The sequence below is a fragment of the Equus przewalskii genome, chromosome 10, assembly GCF_037783145.1.
Source record: "Equus przewalskii isolate Varuska chromosome 10, EquPr2, whole genome shotgun sequence".
Taxonomy (NCBI): Eukaryota; Metazoa; Chordata; class Mammalia; order Perissodactyla; family Equidae; genus Equus; species Equus przewalskii.
The window spans coordinates 43159419-43183575 of NC_091840.1; the positions used below are offsets into that span (position 1 = coordinate 43159419).

The 24157-nt window shown below is 34.3% G+C and overlaps 1 protein-coding gene across 3 annotated transcripts in view; it reads left to right on the plus strand.

Moving 5' to 3' along the window:
• Positions 1 to 24157, plus strand: part of TAOK1 (TAO kinase 1) — a 149959-nt gene that overhangs the window by 115749 nt on the left and 10053 nt on the right. For all 3 annotated transcript variants that reach the window (XM_070562790.1, XM_070562791.1, XM_070562792.1), the window contains 9 exons: positions 178 to 345; positions 2277 to 2480; positions 4181 to 4315; positions 8138 to 8374; positions 10370 to 10498; positions 12556 to 12759; positions 14905 to 15144; positions 19144 to 19356; positions 20241 to 20423. In XM_070562790.1, the coding sequence (XP_070418891.1) occupies positions 178 to 345; positions 2277 to 2480; positions 4181 to 4315; positions 8138 to 8374; positions 10370 to 10498; positions 12556 to 12759; positions 14905 to 15144; positions 19144 to 19356; positions 20241 to 20423 (1713 nt within the window). The remainder of the gene's footprint in view (positions 1 to 177; positions 346 to 2276; positions 2481 to 4180; positions 4316 to 8137; positions 8375 to 10369; positions 10499 to 12555; positions 12760 to 14904; positions 15145 to 19143; positions 19357 to 20240; positions 20424 to 24157) is intronic.

Genomic DNA, 24157 nt, shown 5'->3' on the forward strand with positions numbered 1-24157 from the left:
CAATTTTGTGAGTATAAGAAGTCAGAAGTGTAATAGAATAGATAGCTATAGATTATGTACATGGTCTATCATGATTATTTAGGATAGTAACTCTAGGGTCTGAGAAGAGGTACATTTGTACTCATTTAAAAAAATACATCGGTTTCAACCTGACTTTTACCTTCTACTCCTCTCCAGCACATGTTTGTTCTTCGGGAACGCCCTGAAACAGTGTTAATAGATCTCATTCAAAGGACAAAGGATGCAGTAAGAGAGCTAGACAATCTGCAGTATCGAAAGATGAAGAAACTCCTTTTCCAGGAGGCACATAATGGACCAGCAGTAGAAGCACAGGAAGAAGAAGAGGTAATAACTTGAAAATGACTCAAATATTGAGCTCTCTTTATTGGTTTCTCTCCATATGCAACTTGTCTTGCCACAAATCTTTTATATCAGTGGTTCCCAGATTGTGTTTTCTTAACACTGGTCCTATAAGATCACAGGTGGAAAAAAAGGTTTTGCATTTTTTAAACCCAACCGCTTCCTAGTACATATTGGCATAGTAAAACCCTGTGAAGTCTTTTATTAAATAAACCTTTATTTAATCTAGTCCCTCTCAACTTCCTGGCTCCCCATTTTTTGCCTGATTGTCCAATTCCATGGAACATGCTTTTGGAAATATTTGAAATTAAGTCTTTGGAAGTTGACAGTACTCAGAAGTCATTAGAAAGTTGCCGAGCATTCTATTCTTTCTCCAGGGTCACTTGATTCTTTTCAGTTCTGCATAATTTCATTCCATCCACACAGTTCTTAAATACTCATTTTTCAGATAAGTAGAACAAGACTCGGAGTGGTTAACTAACTCACCATAGGTAGAGGCAGTGGGTTCAAGCTCATATCTCTCTCCCTCTCAAGGCCAAGTTCTTCTCATGTTGCTTTTGGGGAGAATGGAAATACAAATTTACAATAGAAATGTTACAGAACTTTCTCACAAGTAAATATACATATAAAGCTTATTATTTGTGGAGCTTTTTTTTTTTTAACTCTAAAGGCTTTCAGTTTTCTTCTTTGCTCCTATCAGAATTCCAAAGCTTTGATTCTTTTTTATTGCTTTCCAGTGAGAGAGATCACTTTGCATTCTGGAACCAGGAGCAGTAATTACTTACTTTTCTTTTCTTTTTAATAGTGCTACATAATTAATGAACTATAAAATACGACTTTATTAACATATGGTTTTGGTATTTTTGGTTTTACTTTTAGTAGTCATCAGAAAGGTGTTTTGGGATATTTTAGAAATATGAAATATTTTAGTAAAGTGAAATTAATAAAATTCTAATGTAGTTAAATCTGTAATGGCATCTCTGTTAGGCTAGGGATATAAGAAAAGTTCCTATATATATATACCATGTGTCTTTATTTATTAAATTCTGCATATCTTGTAGAATTTTAATGTGGTAGGACTGCTATAATGTTGGTGCCCAGATACCATTGTTTGCCTGGTTAACTCAGAAAAACATTCTTGTGATTGTGATTATATATGTAATATGTAATTTTTAATTTACACAAAAATAGGAATTAATATTAAATTATTAGGTGCTATAAGGATAGGCTGGGGACTATATTCTGAGGAAGAAAGAAAAATATAAAAAGCTTCAATAAAAAATAACAACTAGGGGCCAGCCCGGTGGTGTGGTGGTTAGGTTTGCGTGCTTCGCTTCGGTGGCCTGGGGTTTGCAGGTTCAGATCCTGGGTGCAGACCTACGCACGGCTCATCAAGCTATGTTGTGGCACTGTCCCACATACAAAATAGAGGAAGCTTGGCATGGATGTTAGCTCAGGGACAATCTTCCTCACTAAAAAAAAATAAAATAAAATAACTACAAGTAGTTGTTAATAGGATTTTTTTTTCAAAGTTGGGACTTGTTTTAACCATGGGGATCATTGAGAAATGAACATAATCTCTATATATCCCCCATGAGATATGTGGTAGAAATGGATTTCAAAAAAGTCAAACAATTTAGGGAAAATGCTACACTTTGGAAATAACCCGAAACAGATGAACTGATTTTTTTCACACAGTTGTTTGGGTTTTTTTTATTTACTTGCTGGTCATTTTTCTTTGTTCGTTTTTCTGTCAACAGATGGTAAACTTCCTGGTCTTGGCAAATAAAGGGAATTTCTCATGCTAGACCTCTGACTTTCTTTCTAAAGACTGTTTGCCACACAGTGTGCTATGTGCTTATAATCAAGAATCAAAAGAGATATAGATACTTGAACCTAATGCTCTTTTCCCTTAGGAACAAGATCATGGTGTTGGACGGACAGGAACAGTGAATAGCGTTGGAAGTAATCAGTCTATTCCCAGTATGTCCATCAGTGCCAGTAGCCAAAGCAGTAGTGTTAACAGTCTTCCAGATGCCTCAGATGACAAGAGTGAACTAGACATGATGGAGGGAGACCACACGGTGATGTCTAATAGTTCTGTCATCCATTTAAAACCTGTGAGTATTTGGATTTCAGTGAAAAAAAAGTTTGACTTTGGTAAATAATTTTCTTCATCTGATTTGTTTAAGGGGAGATTTTCTTTGATGTGTCAGAAGTTTGGAACATTTTTGGGTAACTTATTCTAAAATGGCAGTAGGCTTAATTCCCAATGTAATGTCTGCATTTGGAAAACTAATGTTTTGAAACTACAGAAAGGATATTTTTTAAATCTTAGAAGAAATAAATACAGAAAAACTATATAATGTAATATTTGAAGTTATTTAGATGGAAAATAAAATATTTAAAAATAATGAGTATACACATGAAATTCATGATAACAGTTGTCTCTGGGAAATGAGAGAAAGGGTTAGAATGGGTGATGATCAAAAGTGACTTCTGCATTATCCGTAATGTTTACAGCTTTAAATAAAACTGAGTGTAATTGTGGAAAATTATAAATTCTAGGTTTAGGAAATATGAATGTTTGCTACATTATTCTTTGCAATTTCAAGTGCGAAATTTAAAATTTTCTTGAAAATATTTGAAGATCAGGTAACTCCTTTAAGCAAATTAATAGGAATGCTTCCTTTTTAACTTCACAGCTTGCAGTATGACCTAAAAAGTTATTAGGCATAATAGCTTAAAGATGGAACTAACCCAAGTGTTCATTAACAGATGAATGAATAAACAAAATGTGGTGTAAACATCTAACGGAATATTATTCAGCTATAAGAAGGAATGAAATTCTGATACATGAATGAACCTTGAAAACATTATGCTAAGTGATATAAGCCAGGTGCAAAAAGACAAGTATTGTATAATTCCACTTACATGAAATATCTACAATAGGCAAATTCGTAGAGACAGAATGTAGATTAGAGGTTACCAGGGGGCTGAGTGGAGGATGAAATGGAGATTCTTTTGTTAATGGATACAGAGTTTCCGTTTGGGGTGATGAAAAAGTTTTGGAAATAGTGGCAATGGCTGCACAACATTGAGAATGTAATTAACACCACTGAATTGTACACTTAAAAGTGGTTAAAATGGTAAATTTTATATTATATATATTTGAACACACACAGAGAAAAAGTCATTGGGAATAAGATTTAGTTAAATCGTAGTGTTATTCAGGGCAAAATCGTGTTTAATTTTTATATTCTTAGACAATAGAATCATCAGTAAAAAAGATTATTCACACATTTAGTTGGTTGCTACTTAATTGACTTCCTCTTAAGTAAATGAACTAAGGAAAGACGTTAGTTCTTAAAGTTTTTACAACTGTTTTTGATTATTTTTGACAAGTGGCAGAAGTATTATAAAGATATTTTTAAGCTATAACATTGTTTCTAAAACCCAAGAGCCTTAGAGTAATTTTATTACTGCTCTTTAAAATTCTGCTGTGTATTTCATCATCTTTGTTTTAAGTTATATTAAAGCTTTTCAATTTTGCATATAATAATGAGTAGGATATAAATCTAGTCTTACATATTTCCTTAACCTGAATCTATGTGCTGTTTCATACACTGAAGAAATAACGTCTCCTGATTCTAATTATGTCAAAAATGAAACGTCAGCATTCCTAATTTCTGTTTGCTTTTTGCTTTTTAAAATTATGTCTTTGAGATTTATTGATCAAGTTGTCTTTAAACTTTGTCTTGAAAGTTCAAACAAACTGTGTTTGTTCACCTCAGATAGTATTGTCTCTTTCTTTGCCTAGGAGGAAGAAAATTACAGAGAAGAGGGAGATCCTAGAACAAGAGCATCAGATCCACAATCTCCGCCCCAAGTATCTCGTCATAAATCACACTACCGTAATCGAGAACACTTTGCTACTATACGGACGGCGTCACTGGTATGTACTTCCCTTTGAATTAAAAATATATTTTTCTTGTTGGACCTTGGCATCACTACTCAAGTATCTCTTATTTTTTTGTATTTGGGGTTTTTTTTGCCAAACATTCATTTAACATTTAAGTCCTATTATGAGAACGATATTATACAAAGCCCTCTAAAAGGGCTTAAACTAATCATATTATTAAACTAATAATATCTTCAAGACATAACTAAAAGGTTAGAATATATTTAAATGCTTAAGAGGACTACAAGGTGCTAAATGAGAATTCAGATTACTTTTGATTCATGGCATAAAGGAAGAATTTATAAAACAAATGGTTTGAGCCTTTAATAAACAGTCAGTTTTAGGCACAGAGTGGGAGAAGAAATGTTATTTCCACATAAGAATTGATAATAAGGAAATACAGAGGCTAACCAAAATGAGGGGAGGTGTTTGGGAATGGCTGGTAATCCACTTTGATACACTCAAAATATAGTTCTTCTGACTTCCCAAATAATAATTTGTGCATTATTTGTCCATTACAAGGGTGTTGTTATAGTAGGGTGCTTATAACCCTGATCAGTCAGATAAGTAGGACCAAAACATGATAAAGGTTACTAGGGATAGAAAGAAATTACTTTAAGATGTCATAATAAAAGTAGGCTATTAGGAAATATGACAGAAAGAAAAAAGATATGGGTGTTATCTGAGTTATCACCTACATAAGCAGATTTTATAAATCCCGTGCTATGACCCATGAATCTGTATGACGTGTGGGGTCAAGAATGCTATCCTACACCGTAAGTCAGGTCATTCCTACTATTCTGCAACATGTAAATAACTCTTTAAACAAAGCAGTGGCAAAAATTGCTTAATTTTTTCATCACTATTTTAACAACTACCAAAAGGGGCCAGCTCATGGGAAAACATCTTCGTGAGTTGGTATATATTAAATGTTTCCCAAGCAAGTCTTCTGTCCCAAATTTTGGCCCCCTCAAATTAATTAAGGGCACTTAAGTTATGGATTTAGAAAACTTAAGATCCATATCCTTAAACCCAGTAGTTCATTTATTTCAAATGAAACATTCAGAGAGTATGTAGATTTATGTACAAATATAAGCATAACTATATTACTTGATATAATTACCATATATCATAACTAAGTCTGTAACTTATGCCTTGGATTTTTTTTTATACAATAAATTGCACAGATCTTAGGTATTTAATTTGAAAAGGTTTTACAATGGTACACACGTATGTTAGCTGGCACCTAAAAAAACAAGATAAGTAAAATTTTTTGTCATCACAGAAAGTTCTCTTTATACCCCTCTTTAGTCACTTCTCTACTTCCATGACCATCACTTTCTGTTTCTTCACTGTTGTTAATTTTAACTGTTTTTAGATTTCATATAAATGGAATCACAAAGAATGTACTCTTTTTTTTTTTTTTTGAGGAAGATTAGCCCTGAGCTAACATCTACTGCCAATCCTCCTCTTTTTGCTAAGGAAGACTGCCCCTAAGCTAACATCCATGCTCATCTTCCTCTACTTAATATTTGGGATGCCTACCACAGCATGGCTGGACAGATGGTACATAGGTCCGCACCCAGAATCCCAACCAGCACACCCTGGGCCCCCGAAGTGGAATGTGCAAACTTAACTGCTGCGCCACCGGACTGGCCCCAGAATGTACTCTTTTACATCTGGCTTATTCTGTTCAGCTTAATGTTTTTGAGATTCATCCATTCTTCTATTGATGAACATTTGGTTTGATTCTTATTTGGGGCTATTACACATATGGTTGCTATAAAAATTTTTGTACAAGTCTTTATATGAACATGATTTTTAAAATTTTTTTATGATAAATACCTAAGGGTAGAATTGCTGAGTCATAGGATATATGTATGTTTAGCTTCATAAGAAGCTGTCAGACAGTTTTCCAAAATGGTTGTACCATTTCACATGCTCTTAGAAATGTGTAAGAGTTCCATTTGGTCCATATCCTCTCCATCATTTGGTGTTGTCATTTTTTTATTTTAGCCATTCTAATGGGTGTGAAATGGAATCTCATACTGGGTTTTTTTACACCCTAATAAGCACCTTTTCATGTGCTTATTGTCTGTTCATATATGTTCTTTAGTGAAGTGTCTCTTCGAGACTTTTGCCTGATTTCTTATTCAGATGTTCTGTTCGTCTTTTTAGTATTGATCTGTAGGAGCTCTTTATATAGTCTGGATACAAGTTTTATGTCATATATATGTTGCAAATGTTTTTTCTCCATCTGAATTACCTATTCTTTTTCTTACTGTTGTCTTGATGAGAAATTAAAATTTTTTACTTTTAAAATCCAATTTAAACAACTCAATTAAAAAATGGGTAAAGGACTTGAATAAACATTTCTCCAGAGAAGATATACAAATGGCCAATAAGCACATGAAAAGATGCCCAACATCATTAGTCATTAGGGAAACGCAAGTCAAAACCACAATGAGACACCACCTAAAACCCACTGGGATGGCTATTAAAAAAAAAAAGGAAAATAACAAGTGTTGGAGAGCATTTGGAGAAATTGGAAATCCTGTATATTGCTGGTAAGAATGTAAAGATTCAGCTGCTATGGAAAACAGCTGATGATTCCTCAAAGTGTTAAACAGAACTACCACATGACCCAGCAATTCTACCCCTAGGTATATGCCCAAAAGAATTGAAAACAGATACTCAAACAAGTACATTTACACACGTGTTCATAGCAGCACTATTCACAATAGCCAAAAGGTACAAACAACCTTTTATACCATCAACGGATGAATGGATAAATAAATTATGGTGTATGGATACACTGGAATATTATTCAGCTATAAAAAGGAATGAAGTACTGATACATACTATACAATGTGGATGAACCTTGAAAACATGCTAAATGAAAGAAACCAGACACAAAAGGTCACACATTATATGACTCTGTTTATATGAATATCCAGAATAGATAAATCTGTAGAGACAGAAAAGAGATTGGTGGTTACCAGAAGGCAGGCATGGGGAGCAACTGCTTAACAGATACAGGGTTTTCTTCTGAAGTGATAAAAATGTTTTGTAGCAATGAGGTGTTGGTTGCATAACATCATGAATATACTAAATGCTACTGAGTTGTTCACTTTAAAATGATTAATTTTATATTATGTGAATTTCACCTCAATTGAAAAATCTAATTTATACATTTTTGTCTTTATAGTCAGTGTTTTTTTGTCTTGCCCAAGAAATATTTGCCTACTCCAAGGTCATGAAGATGTTCTATGTTTTCTTCTGTTTTATGATTCTGGGTTTTATATTAAGGTCAAATGATTCTTTTCAAATTAATTTTTGTGTATAGAGTGATATAGGAGTCAAGGTTTGTTTATTTTTGATAACAGAGAACCAGTTGTTTCAGTAGGGTTTGTTAAAAACACTCTCCTTTCCTCTTTGAATTAACTTGACTTTTTGGTAGAAAATCAATTGACTGAATGTGCGTGGGTCTCTTTCTAGATTGTATTCTGTTCCTTTGATTTATTCAGCTTATCGTTACACCATTATCACACTGTTTTGATTACTGAAGTATATGTCTTCCAACTTTTTTTTCCCTCAAGATTATTTTGGCTATTCTAGGTCCTTTACAAATTCCCATATAAATTTTACAACCAACTTGTCTGTTTCTTTAAAAGACCTGCTGGAAATTTAATTGGAAACTGTGAACTTGGATCTCTTATATTAATCGCTCACTTAGTTAATAGTAGAGTGGTCTAAAATGCTTTTGAAGGAAAAATGTTTTGCTTTATTCTTTTCTCTCCTGGTTTGCCTGTCTAGGTTACGAGGCAAATGCAGGAACACGAGCAGGACTCTGAGCTTAGAGAACAGATGTCTGGCTATAAGAGAATGAGGCGGCAACATCAAAAGCAGCTGATGACTCTGGAAAATAAGCTAAAGGCTGAGATGGATGAACATCGCCTCAGATTAGACAAAGATCTTGAAACTCAACGTAACAATTTTGCTGCAGAAATGGAGAAACTTATCAAGAAACATCAGGCTGCTATGGAAAAAGAGGTGGCTGATTCAGTATTATTAATTTATTTATTCTAGCTTGTGACCATCACAGAATTAACCAAGATGGCATTTTAATGTTAGGGTATCCGTTCCCAAGAACCAAGAAAATTGGGGAAAGGGAGAAACAGTTATATAATGTGTATAATAGTAAGTACCGTGTCTGGGAACTAGCACACATGGGATCATTTCCTGACACTTGGTAGTTTTATAGTGTCACAATGGGTAAGTTGTTCAACTTTTCTAGACCTCGGGTACCCTGCTTATCTGAGTAGTTTGAGAACTCACCTATCATTAGGTGATTTAGGTCTCAAAAAATAATTCATGGTTCTTTTCTCTGGGTATTTTTTGGAAATCTTCCTTAAATTTATAGCAGCATTTTTATATTAGAATAATTGAAGATTACTGTAATATATACAGAGTATATTAGAGATTGTAAATTAAGAGAGATTCAGATTTATCCCACTTGTTTATTTACAAATAAGGGTCGTTCTACTCCATGATAAAGGTAGATTTTTAAGGATTCTTGTTATATGAAACCTTTTCTTCTAATGTTTTTGCTGTCCAAATAGTTCATTTTATTTTAATAGTCATGTTTGTCCGTTAAAATGTAAGCTTCTCAATAAATTCACACAATATCATCAAATATGTCTGGCTAGTCCACATTGAGACCTTATTTGTCATACCTACCCTGTTCACTCTTTCCCCCCAAAAATGAAGAACCACCCTCTCACAGTAGAGAATTTGGCAAAATAATTTATGGTGTAAATAAATATTTAATTTTGAAATTATTTGGTAAAAGAATGTCCAAATATTTAGAATCCTGTTGGGCATTGTATAGTATTTTTAATAACTTGGAAAGAGGTAGATAGTAACATATTTAGGAAAGTAATTCATGAAACAGGATGTGCAATATGCTTATCATTTTGGTTGAAATATATCTATGCGCACAGAAAAAATTAGGAAGGGTGTGCACCAAAATGTTTATATTGGTTATCTCTGGGTGCTAAAGTCATTTGAGATTTTTCTTCTTTGTGTTTTTCTGTATATCCTAAATGTTCTACGATGAATATATATTGTATATATAATCAGAAATAATACAGTATGATACATATATCTAGTATTTAACATTTTCGTATTATTTAATATGTAAATTAGAGGCCAGGGTTTAATATGAAGATGAAAATATGTATTATTTAATACACAAGTCAATCTAGATAAAAGATCATGATCTAATTATATTTATGGATAAATGTGTGTTTTGTTTTACTGCGAGGAAGGCATACTCTTGCTAAATGAAAAAGAAAAGATAAAAACATTTTGACCCTGTGAAAGATCATTTTATACTTTTTATTTTTTTTTAGGAAGATTAGCCCTGAGCTAACATCCATGCCCATCTTCCTCTACTTTATATGTGGGATGCCTACCACAGCATGGTGTGCCAAGTGGTGCCATGTCCGCACCCAGGATCTGAACTGGTGAACCCCGGGCTGCCGAAGCGGAACGTGGGCACTTAACCACTGTGCTACTAGGCCAGCCCCAAAGATCAACATTTTAAAGATGAGCTCCAGGGTCCAGCCCCGTGGCCAACTGGTTAAGTTTGAGCGCTCTGCTTCAGCGGCCCAGGGTTTCGCCAGTTCAAATACTGGGCGCAGACATGGCACTGCTCATCATGCGGTGCTGAGGCCGCGTCCCACATGACACAACTAGAGGGACCCACAACTGAAAATACACAACTACGTACGGGGGGCTTTGGGGAGAAAAAGGGAAAATAAAATCTTTTTAAAGATGAGCTCCATTTCACTGGTTCTCTGAAATTCAAATACTAAAGACGCTGAGTAGCACTTATTAATAATTTGTTGGATATTATTATTTTGATAATGCTTATACTGATTTTATGTTCTTTGGGGAAAAAGGGCATCCTTGGTGATGTTTATTAAACTCTGCTTTGAATATATCTACTTAAGTAATTTGATACATTTCAAAAATTTTCTGTAGGCCAAAGTCATGGCCAATGAGGAGAAAAAATTTCAGCAACATATTCAGGCCCAACAGAAGAAAGAACTGAATAGCTTTTTGGAGTCCCAGAAAAGAGAATATAAACTTCGAAAAGAACAGCTTAAAGAGGTACTTTTTTATAAAAATTTTCAAGCCAGTTATTTGCTTATTGATTATATTTGATGTTGATCAACTCATAGAACCATTAGGATAAATTTTTCTTTTGTTGTTTGTGGGCGCCTAAATGTAAGGGGTTGGATTGAAGACGTTGATGATAATCAGTTACTCTTCGGTGGACTGAGATCAATGACTCTTCAGTGGACTGAGATCCTCATTTAAGCAGGATCTAAAAAGTATATAAATATAAATTATTTTATTTATAATAGCTTTTCTATGCACTTGTTAAGTAACTGACTCACTAGAAATAAAAATATTTGAGCTGTGAAAAAAAGCCATGCATTTCTTTCTTTAAAAGTGAGCCATACCTTCTTACTTTTGACTCAGAAGATTACAATAATATGTTGTTATTCCGCTTTTAACATAGAGTAAGGCTAAGAGGCATATTTGCTCATCACATTTTGTGTAGTAGGAGAACATACTGATTATTTTTCAGTTTATATCCCCTCTTACAGACTGATTGAAGTTTTTAATCCATGTAATTAATTATTAGCACACTGGTAAATTAATTGATCTTGATAAAATAACAGTAATCTCTTTGATATTAATGCTTTAGTATGTGTAAGAATTTGCCTTATAATCAGATATGTAAGTCCTATAATGGACCTATTGGTGGCACAGAGATTGCTATATATACCCTGCCAAGTGAGCTTCATTGATAAGATTTTTCCAACTCTAAAGGGTGTAACCTGCAGTGGATTCCCATGACTGTAATACAAAGCCAGACTCTACACTGGAACGTTGGGTTTGAAAAGATTGTTAATAAGATTCCAACTGTAAATAAATATCCAACAAAATGCAGTTCTATAGTTCCATTTCCTAGTGAAATAAGATTTTAGTTTTATGGATGTATTGGTTTAGATAATCCTTTAGGCATATAATTTGTAGTCCAACTAATAAATTCATCTTCTTTTAGAAGCCAGATTTGTGTGTGTATGTGTGTGTGTGTTCATTTAGAATAATGATTCTCAGTATAGAGGAAGGGACATAATAGAGTCTTGGTGAGGAAGTTCCATGGCAGAAGATTTTGAAAAAGATACCCGCGTGATTCTCTATGTATGTACCTGTGTTATCCCTCTCTCTTCCCATAGTGTGTGTACACGTACACCCTTAAGGTGAGAACTACTAATTTATGTGCTTTTTATTTTTATATGTTTGAATATTTTGTGGACTAAAGTTATAAAGAATTGGTTTCCTTCTTGAATAACAGAGGAAGAACCATAAGGATAGTAGTCTCTGAAAAGTCATCTTATACCTAGAAAAGATGGCTTATTTATGTTCTGTGCAATGTTGATGCTTTTTAGGTTGAAAATATACTAGTATTAATTAGCATCCTAGGGTTTGCCTCATTGAGTATATCATCAATGTTCTCATCTTGCCCAATATAAATGCATTTTCATGTAGGTAGTTTGTGAGATGATATTTAAAATGCTGTAGAAAAGCATTGGTTTTTATTTGTTCAGTGATTATTAATGCTGAAGATTAAGTACCATTCATAAAGAAGGTCTCTATTCTCCCATGGTTTTGTTGATTTTACATTTAATTTCCAATTCTTTCATATTGAGTCCATCTGTAATTTTGCCGAAAACTTAGTATTTAGAATGTTGAAAACCAAGAAGTGAGACATAACTGTATTTTAACCCTGATTTTAATTCACATATGATGTCAACCTGAAAGCACTGCCTTCTGTCTTGGGAAGGATTTAAAGAAAGATGTGTTTTATTTACCAATCATTGTGTGCTTTTGCAGCTAGGCACCATCATAAATATAGCTATGCAAAGCTAAAAGGTATGCATGTTTTCTAGTGTGCTTTTCCCTTTTCCTGTCCTACTTCATGGGTAACTCAAGAAAAAGGAAAATATTACCTACCTCCTTAAAGTCATTGCCCTGCCTGAGCATTAGAGAGGACACAAATTAAGTACTTTTATTAAATTTAATAGATAACAAATGGTATATTCATGTAGTTAATTTTTATGTATTTTGAACTGAGTTGTTTTCTGTGTCGTCAGGAGCTGAATGAAAATCAGAGCACCCCAAAAAAAGAAAAACAGGAGTGGCTTTCAAAGCAGAAGGAGAATATACAGCATTTCCAAGCAGAAGAGGAGGCTAATCTTCTTCGACGTCAGAGACAATACCTAGAGCTAGAATGCCGTCGCTTCAAGAGAAGAATGTTACTTGGGCGCCATAACTTGGAGCAGGACCTCGTCAGGGAGGTGTGTATGAATGATGTGAAATCAGAACCTTTCTTGAAAATGTGTCTGTCACATCCTAGCATCAGGGCCTTTGCCATTGTACTTCCTTTTGCCTAAATCCTTCTTCCCCAGATATCTACACGGCTTGCTTTCCTTCATGTCTCTCCTCAAATGTCACTTTCTCAGAAATGCCTTCCCTGATCACCAAATCCTTCTCCCTTCTTCACACATTCTTCTTTACACTTCTCTCTGTTAAACTCACACAGTTTTTTTGGGGAAGTCTCTCTCCCCCACTAGAATGGAAACGATATGAAGTCACAGATTTTGTTCAGGCCTTTATATCTAGTGTCTGGCCCATAGTAGGCATTCAATAAATATTTATTAAATAAATATTTAATATTTAATAAATACTAAATTCATGAATGAAAGAAGTATTCATTTTTAAATTTAAGAAAATTGATTGGATAATATATACCTTTTGATCTGAAATAGGTGTCATGAAGTGTGTTACCATTTAACACATTTCTTTTTTTTTTTAAGATTTTATTTTTCCTTTTTCTCCCCAAAGCCCCCCAGTACATAATTGTGTATATTTTTTTATTTGTGGGTCCTTCTAGCTGTGGCATGTGGGATGCCGCCTCATCATGGCTTGATGAGCAGTGCCATGTCTGCGCCCAGGATTCGAACCGGCAAAACCCCAGGCCGCCAAAGCAGAGCTCGCAAACTTAACCACCCAGCCACAGGGCCGGCCCCTAACACATTTCTATAATCGTGTAGTTATTAATTGGATGAATGTAGAAACTCTTATGCCAATGAAAACAATTGTTGTCATTATCAGGGATACCTGTGAGCATAGATAAATTTACTTCTAAGAGTCACTTAAGATGAGTTTCAAATATAGCATAATTGTGCAAATTCTATAATAATTAAAGAAATTAAAATTAAAACAGTTGCATTAATTTGATAAGAGCAATTTAAAAGATTGATAACATCGAGTCCTGGTAGTGACATGGAGCAATGAGCAGTGTTGGTAAGAGTACAAATTGATGCTGCCCTTTTGGAGCATAATTCAACAGTAGCTTTTAAAATTTAATATGCACGTATGCTTCTGCCAATCAAATTGACTTCTAGAACTCTATCCTAAAGAAATGATGACATGATTATATGATCATCATGCGTATTTACTGAAAATTTGTTTATAAAGCAAAAAATTGAAAAATTATGATACTGCAGAGGAGAAGCTTACTATGCAACTTCAAAAAAAAATCTATATGTACTGATCTGGGTATATGTCCATTATATCGTTAGATGAAGAAAGCACATTACATTCCTGTAATGTATATTGTTATTCAGTTTTTAAAACTGTGTGTTTTTGTATACTACATGTGTCACAGTAAGCATGGGGAAGGTTGGGAAGCATTTGCACCAAACAATTGGCCTCTGGAGAAGGGGTTTGCAGAGCCAAAGGGGGCAAGTTTGACTTCTGCATTGTGTGTGTGTGTGTATTGTACACTTGTTCTTTTTTAATCTGAAAGAAAGAATAAGAACATATAGTGAATATCATGTGCTAGGTATTATTCTGAGAACTTTCCATTTATGAACTCATTTTATCCTCACATTAAATCTATAAAATAGCTGTATTATTATCTCCATTTGAGAAGTGATGCAACTGAAGCACAGAGAGTTTAAATAACCCAAGAACGTACTGCTCATAAGTAGCAGAGCCAGGATTTAGAATACAGGCAGCCTAGCTCTAGAGTCCAACCACTGCACTATACTAGGTTTACTGCATGTAATAGAATTAAATAGTCTACTCTGAAGAAATTCAAAGGATAACTTAGGAGCCCTCTTCAAATACAAGACTAGGAAGCAATAAATAAAAGAAGGAAGGACATTAAGCCTTTTGAGATAGATTTGGTATATCTTAAACTTATTACATAAAATAGTATTAACGAATAGTAAATGAAGAGGATAAGGAAATTTGTGCTAGTAATTGCCCATTTACTACCCATTTATGATTAAAAGTCATAAAACTCTAATTTTTATTATACAACCATTGAATCAGAGGATTATATCTGTTTCCTGGGTATTATATTTCTTAGGATTCTTTTTTCCTGGCAATGTACAGCAGCAAATTATACCTTTGTCTTTTGTGTTATGGATTAGGAGTTAAATAAAAGGCAGACGCAAAAGGATTTAGAGCATGCCATGCTACTGCGACAGCATGAATCCATGCAAGAACTGGAGTTCCGCCACCTCAACACAATTCAGAAGATGCGATGTGAGTTGATCAGGTTGCAGCATCAAACTGAGCTCACTAACCAGCTGGAATATAATAAGCGAAGAGAACGAGAACTAAGGCGAAAGCATGTCATGGAGGTTCGACAACAGCCTAAGAGCCTGAAGGTATCTTTAGCTTAAGCTTCTCGACAAAGGGGAAAAGGGATAAAAGGCATCCACATAAACAGTAAAAATCTAAGACAGCTGTCTGTCATAAAGAAATTGAATAAACTTTTTTTTTTTCGTTTTAAGATGTTTGGTTAGTTTTAATGTGGAGTGTCTGTAGCTACAGACTTTTGCTTATCTATTTCTCAGCAGAACACCAGAAAATGGCCAAAACTTTTAACTGTGGGAATTGCCATAAGTAAGAATCAAAATTCTTAATTTTAAACGTACCCACATATCCCATGCTAATATTATAGTCTGCATGTCTACATACTAACCAGTTGGCTTCTCTCTGTTGTTCTAAATAATACAGTTTTGGAATCTTATTTGCTCTAAATGTATTTTATATCCAAAAAAGACAGTAAGTTCTTAATAATTACAGAATCCAGTGATTGAAAAATGTCTTTTTACCTCCCTCCCTTCATTGTCTAGACTAATCCTAAGAGCAATAGTGGAATCATCACAGTGTTACTCCCATTCTGCTTATTTCCCTTGTGTGCTCGGTAGTGTAGGTAAGACCATGGTATAGGTAGTTGGGATATATATTTTTCCAATTAACACATGAGAGTGGAGCAAGTTGTTACATGCCCTCCCTCAAACAAATAAGGGAAGACAAGTGTTGGTGGTATATAATAACAAAGGACTTTAAATTTTGTATTTGTTTTGAATAGAGAAATTTATTCACGTTATAAAATTTGAAAGATGCCAAAGTATATTATAAAGTTAAAGGTTTCCCTCTCTCCCTTGTCCCTCCAGCCTCCTGTTCCAGCCCTCCACCACAGTCAACCAGAGTTAACAATTCCAAGAAATTTTCAAATTTTATAACTTGTAAAAGATTGAAGGAGTATAATCACATGAATCTTAATAAAGAAAAACAAAACCACCCACTATATAGTCATCCATAGTAGTTGCTCGTTTAATCCATACATTTCTCCACATTTTAAACTTTTGTTTATATCCAATAAGGCCCAGATCCCACAGTATTTTCTTTTTTTTCTTTCTTTCTTTCTTTTTTTTTTTTTCTGGTGAAGAAGATTGGCTCTGAGCTAACATCTGTGACAATCTTCCTCTATTTTGTATGTGGGACACTGCCACTGCATGGCTTGATGAGCAGTGCATAGGTCCACGCCTGGGATCTAGACCTGTAAACTCTGGGCCACTGAAGCGGAGTGCACGAGCTTAATAACTATGCCACCAGGCCAGCCCCACAGTATTTTCTTTTTAAAACCTGCCTCCCTTTTAAAACTATTTGACGATAAACTGTGAAACTGTTCTTGGTCTTACCTGAATAACTGTTCTGGAGTGAAGTGAAATTCATTCATAGAGGTAACCTGTGTCAAAATCTAGAAGCTACACTACACCTTATGGTATCCCCAATTACTACACACTCCGTTCAAACAAATGTCCTGAACAGGAAGCAAAGTTAAGATCTTTTACCCTTTCCTTGTGAACCTGAGTAAAATTTCACTTTGCTCTACCTTCAAAACAGCTTATTAACATCACTTACAGAGTAGCTTATGTTGACTACCCAGATAACCTTTTAGTCATTACTTAGAAAAATTTGAACTCATAATGATTTCTCTGATTTATTTTGTCTTTGGAGTGGTAAGCTATATACTCTTCTGGCTATAGAATAGACAGTTTCCCACCAAAAGATTTTGAAAACAGGTCTGTGAAATTAATTATGGTTTTAAATTCAGCAGCACCTAGAAGTAAGCCAAATGAAAGCTTGTTAGTTTTCTATAATCATACCATGAATCTGACATACTGCACTTCTCTGGGGCTTGAGATAGATTGTTGTTTGATGTTGAACCCTTTCTTTCTATTTCCTGTTGTTGGAGCCTTTTCAGTTTGAAAGCTTGTAAACACTAGTCTTATTTTCACAGATACTGTACAAAAAGTGAGGAGAAAAATAATGTTTCACAAATGGTCGGACTTTTAATAAAATGCCTCCTTCTGATGACAAATGAACTCAAGATTTTCCATAAAGGAAATTATTCTGTTACTTTAGTAGAAACGAAAATCACCATGTTCTTCTTAGTTATGTATATCTATCTACTTTGCTCAATTTGAACAAAACAGACTAGATTTTAACACCAAGTCATCCCATTTTTATTTACCTGAGTAATAGTTGCCTCTTGCATCTTTCTCCAAGACTTTAAAGGGGTATGAAGGCTTAAGTTTGAGCACTTACGTGAGTTGACTAGGATTTGTGGGGGTTTGGGTACCATTTCTGTGGGATGGATTGGGTAAACAAAAACCTGTTTCTTCATCTGCCATCCAGATGATGCCTTGTCAGTGTGAAATGAGTAGAAACAACTGTAACTTACATTCATCTTGACTCATTTGAGTCAAATATTGAGGGATATAGTTTATTCTTGGCATAAATATTACTCTTCTTATTGAAGAAAAAATTTTCTATATGAGGAAATGGATGTTAGCCAAACCTATTGTGGTAATGATTTTACCATAGAAGCAAATCATACCATCGTGCTGTACACCTGAAACAGTGATGTATGTGAATTATTTTTCGGTAAAATTGGGGAAAAAAATCAGTAAGTGGAAAAAATTTTTTTCAAGTTCTTTTTTCTCGTTAGGCTAATGATATGGAATGATTACAGTTTTCTTGGTACAATATTTTAAAAATAAAAACGTATGAAAGAATAGTGACTGTTATACAGAGGCAGAAGGAATATCTAAATTTCATTGTTTCTTTCCTGGCTAACTTAGAAGAATTTTGTTAACCAAGGATAATATTTAAGAGTGGTGCTACTAAGCATAGGTAAACCGAGAGTTTCTCTTTCTAGCTAAACATTTCTTGACCCTTCACAGAATAAAGGTATATGACTATGACCTAGTGCCTCGGTTGGTGTAAAATATGAAAAGGGTATATTTGATGATGTAGTGTGGCAGGGGAGGTGAACAACTTCTTCCTTGGCAAGTGTGCTACTTTGGTCATATATATATTTCTTACACACTGAATCAGTCAACTAATTAATATCTGGCACTATTTATATTAAGGTAAAATAATTTCAGCTCTGTGTCTGCCTTAGTGTAGTAAATGAATATATTCTCACTTGTGGGCTTGATCAATATACCTTATAGAAATATATCTCATCTTATTAAATTTAGTGAAAGCTGAATTCATAGAATACCTAACTTGTGATTAACTGAAAACTAAAGCCAAAATGCCTCTGTCTCTGAACTCAAATTATTTTATCTCAGAAATATTGTAGTTTATGTTTGTTATTATCATCCCAAGAAGGCTTGTCCCCTCCCTTGCCCCATAACTCTTGTTTGACCTTTGAAAGATTAGTTAACTTGATTGACTTTCAAGTTTTTGTTTGTTTTGGTGCTAAAGAGTAAGCCATTACTAAGTATGTTTCTACCTAGTTTTATTTCCTTAAGGAAAAGACAATCGTAATAACAGTTACTAATACCCTACTTTTATAGGGTCATAGACTATGTAGTTAGACTTTAGATGGTCATTAAAAGAAAGTGAAGCAAAGTGTCTCAGATAAGGAATAGAGTACATATGCTTATTTTCTGCCTCCGAGATCTGATCAAATATTGTCTGGTCAATAACGTGCGTTTATATCTACTACGCTTAATGCACGAGAAGAAACTTAATTTTCTGTCATCAATATACACTGTAATCAAGGCAAATTTTAATATTTACTCATCACTAAATTTACTAGCAAAATAATGAGTATTGCTTGAAGTCCTGTGATATAGGAGGTTCTTGATATTCTAATGTTTTAAATTAGAATTTTTATTATAAAAGTGCATAGAATCCAATGGTTTGGCCCAATAGCCAAGTGCAAAAGTAGCTACAACCTTATGATTTGACCTTTTTGTTTTTCTTCTCCCTTTCTCCTAGTAGCCTTTATTTTCCTGTAAGCATAAGGTATACCAAATGCCATATGTTAATAGTTATACATCTATTTTTTTTCTTCCCAGTCTAAAGAACTCCAAATAAAAAAGCAATTTCAGGACACCTGCAAAATCCAAACCCGACAGTACAAAGCATTAAGAAATCACCTACTGGAGACTACACCAAAGAGTGAGCACAAAGCTGTTTTGAAACGGCTCAAGGAGGAGCAGACCCGGAAGTTAGCCATCTTGGCTGAGCAGTATGATCACAGCATTAATGAAATGCTCTCCACACAAGCCGTGAGTTTGTTTTATTTAGGCAAAACAAATTTAGTGCCCCTTTCCTTCCACTACCTAAGTGAAATCCCAACAATTAAAACACTTAATTGGAAATTATAGCTTTTCTGCAGCTTGGGAAATAGTGGTGGTCCATATTCTTCCTGCTCTCGAAGCAGGCATGATGTATATAGAATTCATATTGATACGTTTTAGACATGAGGTTCTAAATAGGCTCTCCACCAGCGCCTCTCAGGTGTTACCACATATCCCATTAGGTTATGAAGATTAGAGTAGCAGCTTTGTTAATAAGCAGTGGGAAAAAAGTACTACTGTATTGGGAATCCAAATGGTCACATTTGAGTACAAATACAAAATATTTTCTAAATAAGTTTGGCAAACTTTTTCTTAAAGGGCCAGATAGTGAATATTTTAGGCTTTGTGGTCCAGGAGGCAAAATTGAGGATATTATGTGGGTCCTTATATAGCCATTTAAAATGTAATCATTTCAAAATGTAAAAACCATTTTTAACTAAAGGGCTATTAAAAAAAACCAGACAGCTGCCCAGATTTGGCCCATAGGCTGTAGTTTGCTGGCCTTTTCTGTAATTATTTCCATTGGAGAGAAGAGGTTCAGAGTCTTATATCACCTAATCAGATTCTGGATTTTTCTTAAGAAAAATATGATTATTTAGGCATCATCCAAATAGCTTATGATAGTGTTATCTTCATAATACCATCATTGGTTATACTGTGCCTTCCTTTTTCGGATATGTTTACTTCCAAGATACAAAAGAGAACAGTTGTTTATCCTACAAAAGAATAGTCTCTCTTCTCTCACACCTCCTCCTTTCCATAGGTATGAATAGATAGCTCACAGTGGGATATATCTGTTCTCTTCCTTTCAGCTGCGTTTGGATGAAGCACAGGAGGCAGAGTGCCAAGTTTTGAAGATGCAGCTGCAGCAGGAACTGGAGCTGTTGAATGCATATCAGAGCAAAATCAAGATGCAAGCCGAGGCACAACATGATCGGGAGCTTCGGGAGCTTGAACAGAGGGTCTCCCTCCGCAGGGCACTCTTAGAACAAAAGGTATAAGTAATAGAAGGAAGGTAATTGTGCTGGTATTTGCTTTCATCAGAAGCATTTTGTAAATATGTTTTTATATCGACAGAGCTGGCATGAGATTGTTTCCACAGTACCCTATTTCCTTAAATTCTAGTTTTGGTAGTGTTTTTCTTTTTCTTTAAAATTATTGATTCAATAATGAACTTTATAATTAATGAGTTCTAAACATCAAGGGAATATAAAAAAGCAGTAATTGCTAGAGGAAGGATATGGGGTTATGCAAAGACAGTTGAATTGTGAGAGAGTAGCTCTGGCTCCATGTTCCTCACTTCTTTTATGTACCTAAGCTCAACCTAAGGAGATTGGAGAAAATGTTACTTCTGGATGTATCTTATTCTTTTTTTTTTTTTTGCTTATTCTTTGATAGACATATTAAAGAATAGAGCTAGGACCCCCAAATTCATTTCCATCCTTCAAGGCACTAAAGCTCTGTGTGTGTGTGTGTGTGTGTGTGTGTGTGTGTGTGTATGTGTGTGTTTTGATGAAAGGGTGGTAGGCAGAAGATTTTGAGAGAAGGAGAGGAAAGGCATTTATTGTGAAAAGTAGTAGAGTATCAGTTGTATCCAGAATTCAGAACTATGTTCCAGAATTCCTAAGCCATAAGTTCTCAACAGCTAGTATAGTCTTAGGTCCATTGTTCCATTATAAGATAATACTTGCCTAATGGTATTACCTGTTAAAAGTTGTCATTGTTTCTGGACTGTTGGCCCATAGATTTTTCTCTATTTCCCGTAGTTTTTATGATGAAAATAGAATGCCTTATTAAATTAAAAAATATACTCTTTAAAAGCCCTCCTAAATAATGTTACTATGTCTCTGACACAGCTGAATTTATTACTGACTTCTTTGAAAGGTACTTGCCTCTAAAAATTACCTCAATTATGTTCTCATTCAAGATGGGAAAGATAGAAACATATAAATTTTGAGAAAAATCTAGTTTGTCCCATGTATAGATTTCATGTCTGATTCCAACTTCCATATTTAAAATTCAATCTAAAGTTCTGTGTCTTATGCTTCAAAATTATCACTAAAAGGAAAGCTCTCTATAGTGTTTCAGGAATAGTGTTGTGAGAGAAATATTGGTACTATTCAAGTATATTTGTATTTTTAGCTCCACCTAGTGGTTCCGAGTTAAACAATGCTAATTAATATTAGATATTGTCTTATTTCAGTACAGTCGTGTGCCGCTTAATAATGGGGATACATTCTGAGAAATGCATCCTTAGGTGATCCTGTCATTGTTTGAGCATCATAGAGTGTACTTACACAAACCTAGATGGTATAGCCTACTACATGGGCTATATGGTACTGATCTTATGGGAGCACCATCTTAGATGTGGTCCATTGTTGACTAAGATATTGTTATGTGGTGCATGACTATTTAGGAACCAAAGTCTATGTGTTCTACAAAGCCTAGGAAAATGTGAGCATAAAACTGGTACCCATTGGTGAGGGTGCAGTGGCATTCTCATACATTGTTAATGCATTTTGGAAAGCAATTTGGAAGTATATATTGAGCTAAGACTTTGAGAATTTTCTCTAAGGAAAAGAAATCCAAAATATAGAAAAAACATACATAAGATTATTTAGTATTAAAAATAATAAAAGAACAATAGGATGATAAATCTATAGTGCTTTGAGTTGCTACTTGATTTTTAGGACTAATGCTTACATTTTAAGTGAAGTACATGACTGTAAAGCAGTTAGGGGTCAGTTGACAACTACCAAGGCCATGTATCCTCTTTATAAAAACTTTGAAAAATCATAACAGCTGTATTTTCTGCACTTTGTGTGTACTGGTTGTACAGATAAGAAATAGTCATCTGAAAATAGAGGTGGAACCAGAGTGAATGTTAGTTGTTTCTAGATGAATAATTCTGTTTGAAGATTGCTTTAAGCCTCCAAATGAACCAAGAATTGTTCCTTTAGGTTGAGACACCAACCAAGTAAGCCTCACTTGACTCACATGAAGTCTTATGACAACTTTTCTCATACTTCATTTACATTAAAATTTCAGCAAGATGACAATATAACTATAAATGTTAAATTCCATGCAAATTTCATACATGCATGCAGTATTTCCAAAGCATAAATGGACTTGTTTTGTTTTATCATTTCATTTAATTTTCTCTCAATATTTCACTCAATACCAACAACATGGTTGGTAGTTTTTAACTTAGAATTGGCAATTGGAACACCTTACAGGACCTTTCTTTGTGGAACTGAAAATATCCCCACAAAAATATTACATTTGATTTCAAAGAAGGTAGGTTGAGAGAGCCTCTCTTAATTATGGTAACTCTTATCTACTCAGTGAGACTGTGTTTCGAATTTGCAGTAATAACAGGTTTTAAAAGAAATGGGGGATTAATGTAATCTAGCACAAATCTTAGTTTTTATTTTTATTTAATTCAAAAATGTTCTGGGGCTGGCCCCGTGGCCGAGTGGTTAAGTTCGCGCGCTCTGCTGCAGGCGGCCCAGTGTTTCGTTGGTTCGAATCCTGGGCGCGGACATGGCACTGCTCATCAAACCACGCTGAGGCAGCGTCCCACATGCCACAACTAGAAGGACCCACAACAAAGAATATACAACTATGTACTGGGGGACTTTGGGGAGAAAAAGGAAAAAAAATAAAATCTTTAAAACAAAAAAAATGTTCTGAGTTTCTTAAATCACAAAACTAATCAGCAAACAAAATTGAGGCAATACTTACTAGATAAAAAATTGATAAGCGTTAATTTGTTTAATATTTTTATCGTGAGTTTACTTTAGCTAATATACAAGGCATGCAGATCCATTTTATGCTCAGCACATTCCCATCATTTATTAGATCCCTCAAATTAAAATAAATGCTTTTAATGAATGAAGTTTGAAATTTTAAGTATAAAATATTTAAAAAATTTGAAGTTCTTTGAATCTTTAGAGATATGTAAATGTAATTTTATGTGAATTAGGTATTTTATATATAGATATTAAAAGAGTGGGAAAATTATTTTACAAAAACACCATCATTTTTTTAAAACTTGGCAAATATAGAGAAACATAAATAGAAATTGAAATGTCTTTAATCCCACCACTCAGAAATCACCACAGTTAACAATTTGATGTCCTTCCCTCAGAAGAAGCATCTATGTCTGAGTTCTCCTTCAGTCTTCATATGAAATGCCCTCTCTAAACCGCTGTAACAGATTAGTACTTAAAACTTTCAATAATTTTCAAACTCTTCTTACTGGAGTCCATTCTGGCTTATTTGTAATTCCCCAAACACTTATTTTGTCATTTTTCCATGCCTTTGCACATTCCCTCTGCTGAAAATATCTTTCCCTCCTCTTGTCTTCCTTCAGAATCCTGTCTCTGCCACCTCTGAGAAGGCTTCTTTGCCCTAATCTCCCTCCCCTATAGAGTGAATAACTCCATCCCTTTGTTTTTCTGCTACAACCTTATAAATCTTTTATAACGTCTTATCAGATTCTGCTGCAATTTTTTATTTGCATGTTTTGCATGCTAAACTGTGTATTTTTTTAAAGGCCACTTTAAAAACTTGATGCATAAAAACTAAATGTATTTGTTGAGCTAGATTTCTGCAAAGAGCAATGACTACTGGCTTAAGTCCTTAAACATCTTGAAACCTGATTATTTTAATGCTCCTTTATAAGTTCTCTTTATTTCCTACTTTTTAAAAACTTTTTATCATGGAA